At 41.0% G+C, this 14,923-nt stretch overlaps 1 protein-coding gene across 1 annotated transcript in view; it reads right to left on the bottom strand.

Annotated features, from left to right (window-relative positions):
• Window positions 1-14,923, bottom strand: part of PLBD1 (phospholipase B domain containing 1) — a 76,238-nt gene that overhangs the window by 5,331 nt on the left and 55,984 nt on the right. The window contains exons 7-8 of the mRNA XM_065887009.1: window positions 2,494-2,694; window positions 2,246-2,386 (exon numbers count right to left, since the gene is read on the bottom strand). Of these exons, the coding sequence (XP_065743081.1) occupies window positions 2,246-2,386; window positions 2,494-2,694 (342 nt within the window). The remainder of the gene's footprint in view (window positions 1-2,245; window positions 2,387-2,493; window positions 2,695-14,923) is intronic.

Genomic DNA, 14,923 nt, shown 5'->3' with positions numbered 1-14,923 from the left:
ACTCTCCTCCTGTCTTCTCTCTGACCTGTGTGTTCTTCCTTTTCAAAGACTCCAGTTTTCTAAAGGATAAAGGCTAATTTTTAGTTTTTTGAGGAACCTCCATACTGTTCCCCATAGTGGCTGTACCAATTTACATTCCCACCAACAGTGCAAGAGGGTTCCCTTTTCCCCACACCCTCTCCAGCATTTATTGTTTGTAGATTTTTTGATGTTGGACATTCTGACTGGTGTGAGGTGATACCTCATTGTGGTTTTGATTTGCATTTCTCTAATGATTAGTGATGTTGAGCATCCTTTCATGTGCTTTTTTTGGCCATCTGTATGTCTTCTTTGGAGAAATGTCTATTTAGGTCTTCTGCCCATTTTTGGATTGGGTTGTTTGTTTTTTTGATACTGAGCTGCATGAGCTGTTTGTATATTTTGGAAATTAATCCCTTGTCGGTTGCTTCGTTTGCAAATATTTTCTCCCATTCTGAGAGTTGATTTTTTTGTTTTGCTTATGGTTTCCTTTGCTGTGCAAAAGCTTTTAAGTTTAATTAGGTCTCATTTGTTTATTTTTGTTTTTATTTCCGTTACTCTAGGAGGTGGGTCAAAAAAGACCTTGCTGCGATTTATGTCAAAGAGTGTTCTGCCTATGTTTTCCTCTAAGAGTTTTAGAGTGTCCAGTCTTACATTTAGGTCTTTAATCCATTTTGAATTTATTTTTGTGTATGGTGTTAGGGAGTGTTCTAATTTCATTCTTTTACAAGTAGCTGTCCAGTTTTCCCAGCACCACTTATTGAAGAGAGTGTCTTTTCTCCATTTTATATTCTTGCCTCCTTTGCCGTAGATTAGGTGACCATACGTTCATGGGTTTATCTCTGGACTTTGTATAAAGGCTAAACTGACTGCTCATCAGGATCCAAAGGCTGTATTTTCCTCTGACTACCTATCTTCCGTGTCACAGCCTTCTCTCTAGCTGTCTTGGGCTAATAGTTTCTCCTTCACACCACGGTCTTCATGCCTCTGTTTGTTTGACCTTGTCCCCTTGTCAAATTGCTGAGCTCCTTTCTAGCCTGTAAACCTCCACGCAGACATCATCTTCTCTTTCATTTATTTAACCAATATTCAGTGAGGACTTCTTATGTGTGCTGAGCACTATGTTCAATGCAAGATGCTAGGACTTCTAAGTGTCGGCAATGTGCTCGAGAATCGACAAAACTGATCTCAGTGAATTACCAGGACGACCCTGTGAAACCGCAAGGGTCTACACTCCCACATCGCAAAGCTCCTGGGGGCCAGATGTGTTTCAGAATTCAGGGTTTTCCAGATTGTAGAACAGCAATGTGTAAATTACAGATGATGTTGCAGTCTCTCTGTGGGGAGCCCCTCATAATCAAAGACATTGATAACTCTGTAGCCTGATGTATAAATTCTCTCCAGAGGAGAGGAAATAAATAGAGGCCATAAATAGTTCAAGTTAGTTTTTGCTGCCGAGTGAGTTCAGATCAGGTCATACTTGGCTACCACAAGTGAGCTAGGACAAAAGACAAAGGAACAAAGAACTTTTAGAGTTTGGGGATTTTGTAATTACGAGTAAGGGACTAGGGACCTGCACCATGACTGTCAGGTTTTACAGGTGAAGAAAGTAAGGCTTGGACAGAGTGGATAAGATTTTGAGGAACGGATAGTCAAATCAAGGCAATGTGACTCCAAAACCAGCACTTCCAACGTCTGGGCTGTGACCCTGCCCTCCATAACCGCCTTCTCTCATCCCTCCCACTGACAGCGTCACCACCAGGTTTGCTACACCAGAGCGTATCACTGCTGTTTGCTTTCTGGGTTCTAATAGCTTCTTTAGGTGCCTTGCTTCCCGATCAGACTGTGTGTTGGGGATTGTACATCCACGCTTTTCCAGTCCCTGGGCCAGAGTAGCACTCCCATAAATAGTCGCTGAACTAAAATTTTACTTGGGAACCCAGCAGAGAAGGTAATACTGGAACCATAAGTAGTCCTAAGATTGTGAATGCCTGGCTTTGTCCCAGTCTACGCATAAGGGTAGATCATGCTGTCACGTAAGAGTCTGAGGCGCAGGTTTTACATGTTGTGCTGAACCTGGTCATTCTTTCCCTGTGTGACTAGCAACGGCATTCCCCTCCTTCCTTCCCCACCATATACTCCCCGCATCATACATTCACACAGCACATATTACCCATCTCACACACACACACATCAGACTTCCGGACTTCTAGCATGAAGAAAATACCTGTCCGCAGAACATCGGTTTGTTCAGAATATTCTACATATGCAGGAATTTGCTCCACGATGTACAGAGTGCCTTTACCAAGGCTGTAGTTCAGATTTACCTTCTTCAGGTCCAGGACCATGTACTGATTGTTATACGTGCCTGAAATATCGGGAGACATGAAGACAGGGCATGGGTATGGCTTTACTGGTTAACTCCAGATCTAAACGTACGTACACGCCTAAAAGTTATTCTGCAGGGCCACTTACCAGAGTTGTATTTTGAAAAGACCTCTGCCCACTGCTTGCCTCCGTTTGCCATCATATTGGCCACCCGGACTCTTTGCCAGGCCAGGAGAGACTTGGGTACCACGTGCTGCAGTAGGGTTTTATTATACACGCTGTTTGTGGTCTGCAGCAATACCAAACCACTGCTGAGAAGGTAAAAGTCGTCCAGAGACTCCAAAAACCCTGCAGGAAACACGAATATACAGACCAGCATAACACATATGCAAAACACTGAGCCATCAGTGTTAGCACAGAGCTTTGTGTACACAGTGCATTTTGCAGTGTCCGTTACTATTATCCTCTCCCAGCTTTGGTTCCCCTCTGTGGGAGTTACTCAACTGCCGTTTCTAAAGGTGCCAGTGGACCTCCATCCCTGGATTTGCCATTGAAAAATTTTGATTTTATGATTTGGGATGACAAGAATACATTAACTCAGGACTATTCCAAGTTTCCAAAATGACGAACAGAGTAGATCCTCACTTGCTAGGATTTTCCAGGAGAACTTTTAATTAGGGGGAGATATTAGCAGGATTCATTGTTGGATAGTAAGAATACGGATGCCTTCTTTCTTTCTCCTTTTCTGTATTTTCCAAATTTTATGTAATGAGTCTACGTAATTTTTTTAAGTAGAAAAAGTATCTACATTTATAAAAGTGAACATGGTTTTGACACTCTGGGTCAATGTGTTTTACAAATGTTGGAAAATCAGAGCCACAAGTCTTCTTTTTAAATAAATTTATTTTATTTGTTTGTTTTTATTTTTGGCTGTGTTGGGTCTCTGTTGCCGTGCGCGGGCTTTCTCTAGTTGCGGCGAGCGGGGGCTACTCTTTGTTGTGGTGCGCAGGCTTCTCATTGCCGTGACTTCTCGTTGCGGAGCACAGGCTCTAGGCACGTGGGCCTCAGTAGTTATGGCATGCGGGCTCAGTAGCTGTGGCTCGCAGGCTCTAGAGCGCAGGCTCAGTAGTTGTGGTGCACGGGCTTAGTTGCTCCGCAGCATGTGGGATCTTCCCAGACCAGGGCTTGAACCTGTGTCCCCTGCACTGGCAGGCGGATTCTTTAACCACTGTGCCACCAGGGAAGCCCACAAGTCTTTTTTAAAGGCCTATTGTGTGATTTATTTTGTGATGAGTGTGGTAGAGATCAAGGAATATCAGACACAGCTGTAACAACGAGAGAGGCTGTATTGTCATCAGTAACTAACAGTGATGGACAAACTGGCGGTGCTACATTAAGGTCAGAGAAGAGCCCAGGGAGAGTTAAAAGGAACCAGGGTGGTAAGCTCCTCCAGGGCTTCACAAACTCCCACCATTTTTATACTACTTTATTATTTTTGCCATGTCTGATTACTACTTGTATTATGCTTTACTTAATATTTTTCCTTACATGAGCTCTCTTTTTAAACTTAAAATACTTAGCCTTATCACATAAAATAATATCCAAGGAACCATGGGTCTAATGTTTTGGGGGCTTTTCCCCCCAAAACCAGTACATTTAAGCAAATACATTTCTATTAACATGCAAGAAAATACATTTTCAGGAAGTCCCTAATGTCACCTCACTAGAACTATGCATGTCATGCACTGAGCAACACCAATGACGCTCCGAGAGGAGAGGCGATGGGATCTATCCAGGATCACAGGGCCAGCTCCTGGCAGACCTGGGCCTGGAATGCAGGTCCTTGATCCAGTCCAGGGCTCTTCCGCTAAGTCTGAACACCTATGCTCAGCCTCCACGGCACTCCCTCTTCTGGCTTAGTGAAGGCTGGAAGAGGAGAGCTTCATGGAGGAAGTGGATCTGAGTCTTGAAGCTTGTGTAAGTGCTGACCAGGTAGAGAGCAGCGAGCATCACAGGTGGGGACAACACTGAGTGAAGGTGCACAGCAGGATGTAGCACAGGAGAGCGTGTGTTCTGGGAAGCCAGGCAAAGACAGTCATTCATTCATTCACTCAACAAACAAGCTATTGTGCATTTACTCTAGGCCTGACAGGGATAGGTGGGGTGGGGTAAAATAACGGGACCGCCTAAGACTTCAGAGCGTACATGCTGGGAGTCAGAAGGCCGGCATTTTAGTTCCCTGCATCGCCACCAACAAATTTAGCACTTCTCCTCTTGCCTCTCTGTTCCTTATTCCCTTCCTCTGATAACCTGGGACTATGTGATGTCATTCACCTCCGATTTTGAATTTTAATTCCTGGAAATTTCTGAGTAGGAAAGTTACATGATGAGAGCAGCGTACAACTAATTCACAATGAGCCTCCACGAGGCTGTCATTAGCCAATACGGAGATCTGCATAAACGACAGAAGGATGCACACTTCAGGTGGTGCAAAGCTCTATGAGGGGATGGCAGCCTTGAATGAAATTTTAATGGGCAACCCCTCTGAGAAGACACAGTCTAGACATAGGAGGCATGATTGACAAGCAAAGTATGAGATGAATTTCAATGACAGCTTTTTTTAAAAATTTTATTTATTTATTTAGACTGCGTTGGGTTTCACTGCTGTGCGCGGGCTTTCTCTAATTGCAGTGAGCAGGGGCTACTCTTCGTTGCGGTGCCCAGGCTTCTCACTGCGGTGGCTTCTCTTGCTGGGGAGCAAGGGCTCTAGGTGCCAGGGCTTCAGTACTTGAGGCTCGCGGGCTCTAGAGTGCGGGCTCAGTAGTTGCAGTGCACGGGCTTAGTTGCTCCGTGGCATGTGCGATCTCCCCGGACCAGGGCTCGAACCAGTGTCCCCAGCATTGGCAGGCGGATTGTTAACCACTGCGCCACCAGGGAAGCCCCTCAATGACTGTTCATTCAGCTCTTGGGCTGAGGTTGTTCTGCAGTGTTTGAACTGTACAGCCATACTTGGCAGCCTTGAGCAAACTCTGGTAACAAATCTCCACAGGAGAGAACTCTGTATTTCTGGCATGATAAACTTGCTAATTCACTCCTTATTGTAGCAGTCTCTGTGGACACAAGAGGGCAGGCGTTCTTTCATATGTGTGAGTGACTAATACTAACATGAAAGGAGCAGTCTTTCATTCAAGAGCAAGACTGTTTGTTGAAGACAAAAGAAATGTAGGCCACCCAGAGTTCTGGAACAAAGAAGATAAATTGTCTTACAGAAAACTTTAGTCAAGGAGTTTAATTCTATAGTTTAGAGTTTAAGATTTAAAAAAGGAAAAGGCCCAGAGAGGGGACAAAGTCCTGAAACAGTGCATTATAAGAGAAACAAATGTTCCTTGACTATGTGAAGTTGTATTCCTGCTCTTATCTGTCACTAGTAGCTTTGGAAGGCACACTATTTTAGATCAGGGTAAAGTGAATCACTTCAGTATGAAAGCCAGCCAGCAAATAAGATTTCATAGTAAGCTTCTTGCTAAATTTAATCAAGAAATAAGAGAACCCTTACAGTTAATAAAGCATCTTTCAGGACTTAAAAAATATGTAACCGCTTGAATTGTAAACATGAACAAGGACTACTTTCCTCTGATTCCATTTAGACCCATTGCTTAGTAAAACACAGAAAAGTTTACCCTTATGATCCTATCAAATGCATTTAAAATGTGCCCATTTGGAAGAGTGACATCAACATCATGGGGGGTGTGAGACACTCCCTTTGTCTCTCCCCTTCAATCTACGACCAGTAAAACCAGTAAAACTTCCATAACTCAACAAAGGTTCCTCGGCCCAACACAGCAGCATGCTGGAGAGTTCCACACCTCTGTCATCTAAGGGTGGGTGGACTGGAACACATAAAGTAGGTAGAACCAGAGAGACGGTGAAGGCAGTGCCGGCCATCTCCGTGCCCCCAGATGGCACTGTCAGCAACACCGGCAGCAGCAAGGAACCGACAACCCTGGAGACAGAAATAGTGACAAGGAGGGCACCAGGCGACACCTCTAACACGGACAGTGGAGGGTGGAAAGTGCTAGCTCTCAAAAATAACCAGCGCGGGTAAGAGAAACCAAAAACTCGTGCTATAGCGCCACCTACTGGGAAACAAAAGAAAGGCATCTAATTACTAACCTATTTAATAGCTACAATCAAGTGAGGAAAAAAAAAAAAAGCTTTACCTAAAGAAGAAACATGTTCACCACTTCAAATGCACTGGCAGAGGAGCACTCATCAAGCCCCATAAAGAACCATGGTAACACAGTACCAGAAAAAGAAAATGACAGTCCTCCAGAAACCAAATTTAAAGTCACGGAATGTTGTGATCTGATAGAGAATTCAAAATAGCTGTCATGAAGATACTCAACCAGCTACAAGAAAACTTTGAAAGGCAGTTCAATGACCTCAGGAATGAAATGAATGAACAGAAGGAATACTTTACCAAAGAGATTGAAATTCAAAAAAAGCACCAAATAAGAATTCTGGAGCTGAAGAACTCAATAAATGAGATGAAGGATGCATTAGAAAGCACTGGAAATAGAGCAGACCACATGGAAGAGAGAATCAGTGAGCTTAAAGATTGAAATCTAGAAATGATACAGGGAGAAGAGGAGAGTGAATTAAGATCTAAAAAGTAAAGAAATCCTATAGAACCATCTGACTCTTTTAGGAAGGGCATCATCAGGGTAATGGGTATCCCAGAAGGAAAAGGGAGAGTGAAGAGTGCAGAGGGTTTATTTAAAGAAATAATAGCTGAGGACTTCCCAAACCTGGGGAGGGAACTGGATGGACAAGTCCACAAAGCCAAGAGACCTTCTTTTTCAATACAAAAAGACCTTCTTCAAGACACGGTATATTAAAACTGTCAAAAGTCAATGACAAAGAAAGAATATTTTAAAGGCAGCCAGGGAAAAAAGGATGGTAACCTACAAAAGAATCCCCACCAGTCTATCAGCAGACTTCTCAGCAGAAACTCTGCAGGCCAGGAGAGAGTGGAAGGACATACTCGAAATACTGAAAGATAAAAACCATCACCCAAGAATACTCTATTTAGCAAAGTTATCCTTCAGATATGAAGGAGAAATAAAGACGTTCCCAGACGAACAAAAGCTGACTGAGCTCATCAACATTAGATGTGCCTTAAAAGAAACGTTGAAAGAAGCTCTTCTACCTGAAATGAAAAGGGAGAAGTACTGTACACAAAACTTTGAGTAAAATGGTAAATGGACAGACAGAATAAAAAAATTGCAACTTATTCTATATCAGAATAGGTTGTTAAAAACTTAATTACAGCATAAAGATTAAAGGGAAAAAAGCAGTAAAAATAACTCTAGCTACTTTAATTTAGTAACAAACAACACAAAAGGGAATAATTTAAGACAACAAAAATGTAAAAAGGGGAGAGGAAAAGGAGGAAACCCATGTAGGCAAATGAGGATAAGATACTATCAGCAGAAAAAGAACAATTTTATCCATGATAGGTTTCATACAAATCTCATGGTAATCACAAAACATAAATCTAGAGCAGAGAGAGGAAACGTAAAAACAAGGGGAAATAGGGAAAAACATCATAGAAAACCACCATACTAAAATGGCAGACAGAAACACAAGGAAAAAGGAACAATGGAGGGAAGCAGCTGCATAGCACAGGGAGATCAGCTCAGGGCTTTGTGACCACCTAGAGGGGTGGGATAGGGAGGGTGGGAGGGAGATGCAAGAGGGAGGAGATATGGGGATATATGTATACGTATAGCTGATTCACTTTGTTATACAGCAGAAACTAACACACCACTGTAAAGCAATTATACTCCAATAAAGATCTTAAAAAAAAAAAAAAAGGAACAATGGAGATACAGAGCAACCAGAAAATAAAAGATAAAATGGCAGTTCTAAGTCCTCATCTATCAACGATCACCTTAAATGTGAATGGATTGACTTTACCAATCAAAAGACACAGAATAACTGGATGGATTAGAAAATAAGACCCAACTATATGCTGCCTCCAGGAGACATATCTCAGCTTTAAAGAGAAACATAGGCTCAAAGTGAAGGAATGGAAGTTGATACTCCAAGCAAATGACAGCCAAAAGAAAGTGGGTGTAGCCATTCTCACATGAGAAAAATAGACTTCAGGGCAAAAATGGTAGCAAGAGACAAAGATGGACATTAAGTAATGGTAAAGCAGACAATTCGTCAAGAAGACAGAACAGTTATTACTATATACTGACCTAACATAGGAGCACCAAAATATATAAAGCAATTATTAACATACCTAAAGGGAGACAACAAAATAATAGTAGGTGATTTTAATACCCAACTTACATCAGTGAATAGATCATCTAGACAGAAAGTCAACAAGGAAACAGCAGCCTTAAATGAACCTTAGACCAGATTGATTTGATAGACATATATAAAACATTCTATCCAAATGCAGCCGAATACACATTATTCTCAAGTGCACATGGAACATTCTCAGGGACAGACCATATGTTGGGATACAAAACAAGTCTCAATAAATTTAGGAAGATTAAAATCATATCAAGCATCTTTTCCAATCAAAATGGTGTGAAACTAGAGATCAACTACAAGAAGAAAGCCAGAAATATCACAAATATGTGGCAACTAGGCAACATGCTACTGAACAATTATTGGGTCAACAAAGATGTCAAAGGAGAAATTTTTAAAAATTAGACACAAACGAAAATGGAAATATGGCTTACCAAAATCTATGGGATGAAGCAAAAGCAGTATCAAGACGGAAGATTCTAGTAATACTGTAAATGGCAATATTTCTTTTTTATGGCTGAGTAACATTCCATCATATATGTGTGTATGTGTGTGTGTGTGTGTGTGTGTGTGTATATATATATATATATATATATATCCCACATCTTCTTTATCCATGTATCTGTTTATGGACACTTAGGTTGCTTCCATATCTTGACAATTGTAAATAATGCTGCTATGAACATTGGAGTGCATGTATATTTTCAAGTTAGTGTTTTTGGTTCTTTTGATATATACCCAGGAATGGAATTGCTGGGTCATATAGTAGTTCTATTTCTAAGTTTTTAAGAAACCTCCATACTGTTTTCCACAGTGGCTGCACCAATTACATTCCCACCAACAATGTACAAGGGTTCCCTTTCTCCACATCCTCACCAACATTTGTCATTTGTGTTCTTTTTGATGATGCCATTCTGACAGGCGTGAGGTAATATCTCATTGTGGTTTTAATTGCATTTCTCTGATGATTGATGATTTTGAGCATCTTTTCATCTGCCTGTTGGCCATCTGTATGTCTTGTTGGAAAAACATCTATTCAAGTCTTCTGCCCATTTTTAATCAAGTTGGGTTTTTTTTAATGTTGAGTTATATGAGCTGTTTATATATTTTGGATATTAACTCCTTATCAGTCATATCATTTGCAAATATTTTCTCCCATTCAGTAGGTTGTCTTTTTGTTTTGTCAGTGGTTTCCTTTGCTGTGCAAAAGTTTAATGCGGTTCCATTTGTTTATTTTTGCTTTTGTTTCCCTTCCCTGAGGAGACAGATCCAAAAAATATTGCTACAGTTTATGTCAAAGAGTGTCCTGCCTATGTTTTTTCCTAGTACTTTTATGGTTTACAGTGTTACATTTAGGTCTTTAATCCATTTTGAGTTTATTTTTCTATACGGTGTTAGAAATGTTCTAATTTCATTCTTTTGCATGTAGCTGTCAAGTTTTTCCAGCACCACTTATTAAAGAGATTGTCTTTTCTCCATTGTATATTCTTGCCTCCTTTGTTGTGGATTAACTGACCATCAGTGTGTGGGTTTATTTCTGGACTCTCTATTCTGTATCACTGATTCATGTATCTGTTTTTTTGGTGTGCCAATACCATACTGTTTTGATAACTGTAGCTTTGTAGTATAGTCCGAACTCAGGGCACATGATTCCTCCAGCCCTGTTCTTCTTTCTCAAGATTATTTTGGCTATTCAGGGTCTTGTGTGTTTCCATACAAATTTTTGAATTATTTGTTCTGGTTCTGTGAAAAATACCTTTGGTATTTTGATAGGGATTACACTCAATCTGTAGATTGCCTTGGGTAGTATGGTCATTTCAATATTAATTCTTCCAATCCATGAACATGGTATATCTTTCCATGTGTTTGTGTGGTCTTCAATTTCTTTCATCAGTGTCATAGTTTTCTGAGTACAGGTCTTTTTATCTCCTTAGATAGGTTTATTCCTAGGTATTTTATTCTTTTTGATGCTATTGTACATGGAATTGTTCCTTTAATTTCTCTTTCTGACAGTTTGTTGTTAGTGTATAGAAATACAACAGATTTCTGTATATGAATTTTGCATCCTGCAACTTTATCAAATTCACTGTTGAGCTCTAGTAGTTTTTTAGTAGCATCTTTATAATTTTCTGTGTATAATATCATGCCATCTGCAAACAGTGACAATTTTACTTCTTCCTTTCCAATTTGGATTCCTTTTATTTATTTTTCTTGTCTGATTGCTGTGTCTAGGACTTCCAATATTATGTTGAATAAAAGTGGTAAGAGTGGGCATCCTTGTCTTGTTCCTGATCTTAGAGGACATGCTTTCAGCTTTTCACCATTGAATATGATGTTAGCTGTGGGTTTGTCATATATGGCCCTTATTATGTTGAGGTATGTTCCCTCTATGCCCACTTTCTGGAGGGTTTTTATCATAATGGATGTTGAATTTTGTCAAAAGCTTTTTCTGCATCCACTCTTGCCACTCTTATTCAACATAATATTGCAAGCCCTAGCCAGATCAATTAAGCAAGAAAAAGAAATAAAAGGCATCCAAAATGGAAAGGAAGAAGTAAAACTGTCACTGTTTGCAGATGACATGATACTATGTATAGAAAACCCTAAAGACATCACCTAAAAACGATTAGAAATAATAAATGAATACAGTCAAGTTTCAGGGTACTAAATCAGTATACAAAAATCTGTTGTGCAGAAAGAGAAATTAAGAAATCAATTCCATTTATAATTGCATCAAAAAGAATAAAATTCCTAAGAATAAATTCAAGCATGGAGATGAAAGACGTGTACACTGAAAACTATAAGACATTGTTGAAAGAAGTTGAAGATGACACAAATGGAAAGATATTCTGTGCTCATTGACTGAAAGAATTAACATTATTAAAATGTCCATATTACTTAAAGCAATCTATGGATTCAGTACACTCCTTATCAAAATTCCAATGACATTTTTCACAGAAATGGAACAAAAATCCTAAAATTTATATGGAACTACAAAAGACCCCAGATAGCCAAAACAATCCTGAGAAAAAAGAACAAAACTGGGGGGTGTCACACTCCTTGATTTCCCATGATATTGGCAGAAAAATACAGAGATCAATGGAAGAGAATCGAGAGCCCAGAAATAAACTCACATATACATGGATAATCAATTTATGACAAAGGAACAAACAACATACAATGGAGAAAGTATAGTCTGTTTAACAAATGGTGTTGGGAAAACTGGACAGCCACATGCAAAAGAATGAAACTAGACCACTGTCTTACATTATACACAAAAATCAACTCACAATGGATAAGGAGTTGAATGTAAGATCTGAAACCATAAAACTCCTAGAAGAAAACATAGGCAAGATGCTCTTTGATATTGGTTTTAGCAATATCTTTCTGAATATGTCTCCTCAGGAAAGAGGAACAAAAGCAAAAATAAACACATGGGACCTCATCAAACTAAAAAGGTTCTTCAGAGCAAAAGAAACCATTAACAAATTGAAAAGACAACCTACCAAATGAGGGAAGATATTTGCAAATCATATATCCAATGACAGGTTAATGTCCAAAATATATAAAGAACTCATACAACTTAACAGAAAAACAAACAACCCAATTTAAAAATGGGCAGAGAAGCTAAAAAAGACATTTTTCCAAAGACATACAGATGGCCAACAGGCACATACAAAGAAGTTCAACATCACTCTTATTAGGGAAATGCAAATCAAAATCACAATGAGATATCACCTCATGCCTTTCAGATATCACCTCATGCCTGTCAAAATCACAATGAGGTATCACCTCATGCCTGTCAGAATGGTTCTCTCCTTCCAGAGCGATGGAGAGAACGTGGAAAAAAGGGAACCCTCATACACTGTTGGTGGGAAGGTAAAGTGGTGCAGCCACAGTGGAAAACAATATGGAAGTTCCTCAAAAAATTAAGAGTAGAACTAACATATGACCCAGCTATTCCACTTCTGGGTATTTATTGAAAGAATATGAAAACACTAATTGGAAAAAGATATATGCGGCCCTATGCTCACTGCAGCATTCTTTACAAATAGCTAACATATGGGGCTTCCTTGGTGGTGCAGTGGTTGAGAGTCTGCCTGCTGATGCAGGGGATGTGGGTTCGTGCCCCGGTCTGGGAGGATCCCACATGCTGCGGAGCGGCTGGGCCCGTGAGCCACGGCTGCTGGGCCTGCGCGTCCGGAGCCTGTGCTCCGCAACGGGAGAGGCCACAACAGTGAGAGGCCCGCATACCAGCAAAAAAAAAAAAAAAAAAAAAAGCTAACATATGGAAACAACTTAAGTGCCCATAGACACATGAATGGATAAAGAAGATGTGGTGTGTGTGTGTGTGTGTGTGTGTGTGTGTGTGTGTGTGTATGATGGAATACTACTAAGCCATAAAAAGATGAAATCTTGCCATTTGTGACAGCATGGATGGACGTAGAATGTATTATGCTAAGTGAAGTAAGTCAGATGGAGAAAGACAAATATCATATGATTTCACTCATATGTGGAATACAAAAATAAATGAACAAACCAAACAAAAACAAACACATAGATACAGTGAACAGAGCAGCAGTTACCAGAGGGGAAGGGTGGCAGGGGGATGGCAAAATGGATAAAGGGGGTCAACTGCACGGTGATGAATGGAAGCTAAACCTTTGGGAATGAGCGCGCTGTAGTATATGCAGAAGTCGAAACATAATATGTAGGTACAGAAAAAACGTATGTAATGTTATAAACCATTAAAAGTAAAATAGGGGCTTCCCTGGTGGCGCAGTGGTTGAGAGTCCGCCTGCTGATGCAGGAGACACGGGTTCATGCCCCGATCTGGAAGGATCCCACATGCCACGGAGCGGCTGGGCCCGTGAGCCACGGCGGCTGAGCCTGTGCGTCTGGAGCCTGTGCTCCGCATCGGGAGAGGCCACAACAGTGAGAGGCCCACGTACCGCAAAAAAAAAAAAAAAAAAAAAAAAAAAAAAAGTAAAATAAAAAATTTAAAATGTGCTTATTTGCATATCACATGCATTAGCTGCTCCAAACCTCTGAAGACCACACACATTCCTTCCTTCCAAAAGAGTAGATTCAGTGTTGACCAAGGACACAAATGACATACAACTCAGGGTCAGGAGTGTGGATCATGATTGTAAAAATAGCTGTGCTGCATTTCCTCACCCCTCCCTCTATCCATACTCAGCAACGGGATTCTGCAACATCTCCCAGAAAGAGGCATTGTCTGTTTCCCCATCTCTTAAATCTGAGCTGGATCCGGAACTCGCTTCGGCTAACAAAATGCGCCAGTTCTGAGTCTAGGCTTCAGGAGACCTTGCATACTTCTTCTCACCTCTTGTAACCCTGTTACAGCAGTGTAAACCAGCCCAGTCTAATTTAGTCTCTGGGATGGGAGACCACATGCAGGAGGGCCAGCCTCTAGCTGGCCAGTCCCCCAAAGTGCTACAGAGTTCATCCAAGGTCAGCACAGCTGCACACCCAACCCCAGCCAACCTCAGACGCACGAAGTGCCCAGCGGAGACACCAGAAAGAACCATTTAGCTGACGTGTGGACTCAAAAGCAATGATAATCACGTTTCCAGCACAAAATTTGGAGGTTCAGCAGTAGCTAATATAATAATAGTAATCCAATTATACAACATATTTTGTTTTGAAATGTCTTACTGCCATTTGATTTTTAAAAATTTTTTATTTTATTTTGATTCTTTTCTCTCTTTTTTAAAAAAAATTATTTATTTCTGGCTGCGCTGGGTCCTCACTGCTGCCGCGGGCTTTCTCCAGTTGCAGAGAGCGGGAGCTACTCTTCGTTGCGGTGCGCGGTCTTCTCACTGCGGCGGCTTCTCTTGTTGCGGAGCACGGGCTCTAGGTGCGCGGGCTCAGTAGTTGTGGCATGCAGGCTCCACAGCTGTGGCTCGCAGGCTCTAGAGCACAGGCTCAGTAGTTGTGGCGCATGGGCTTAGTCGCTCCACGGCATGTGAGATCTTCCCGGACCAGGGCTCAAACCCATGTCTCCTGCATTGGCAGGCGGATTCTTAACCACTGCGCCACCAGGGAAGCCCTGCCATTTGATTTTAACACAGATGGATGTGACACTTTGGGAACTCTTTTCTTTCTTTTTTTTTAAAAAGAGAAAAAACAAAATAACATCTTGGTGCCATACTCAGCCTTTCTGCTCAGCTTTTCCCCACAGTTGAAGAGGAACTGTATCACTTCTCAGACCTGTGAAAGACACCCACCT

Source organism: Phocoena phocoena, chromosome 11 (genome assembly GCF_963924675.1).
Source record: "Phocoena phocoena chromosome 11, mPhoPho1.1, whole genome shotgun sequence".
NCBI classification, from domain to species: domain Eukaryota; kingdom Metazoa; phylum Chordata; class Mammalia; order Artiodactyla; family Phocoenidae; genus Phocoena; species Phocoena phocoena.
The sequence above is the reverse complement of the archived record's forward strand: the minus strand, read 5'-3'. Positions and strand labels throughout refer to the sequence as shown.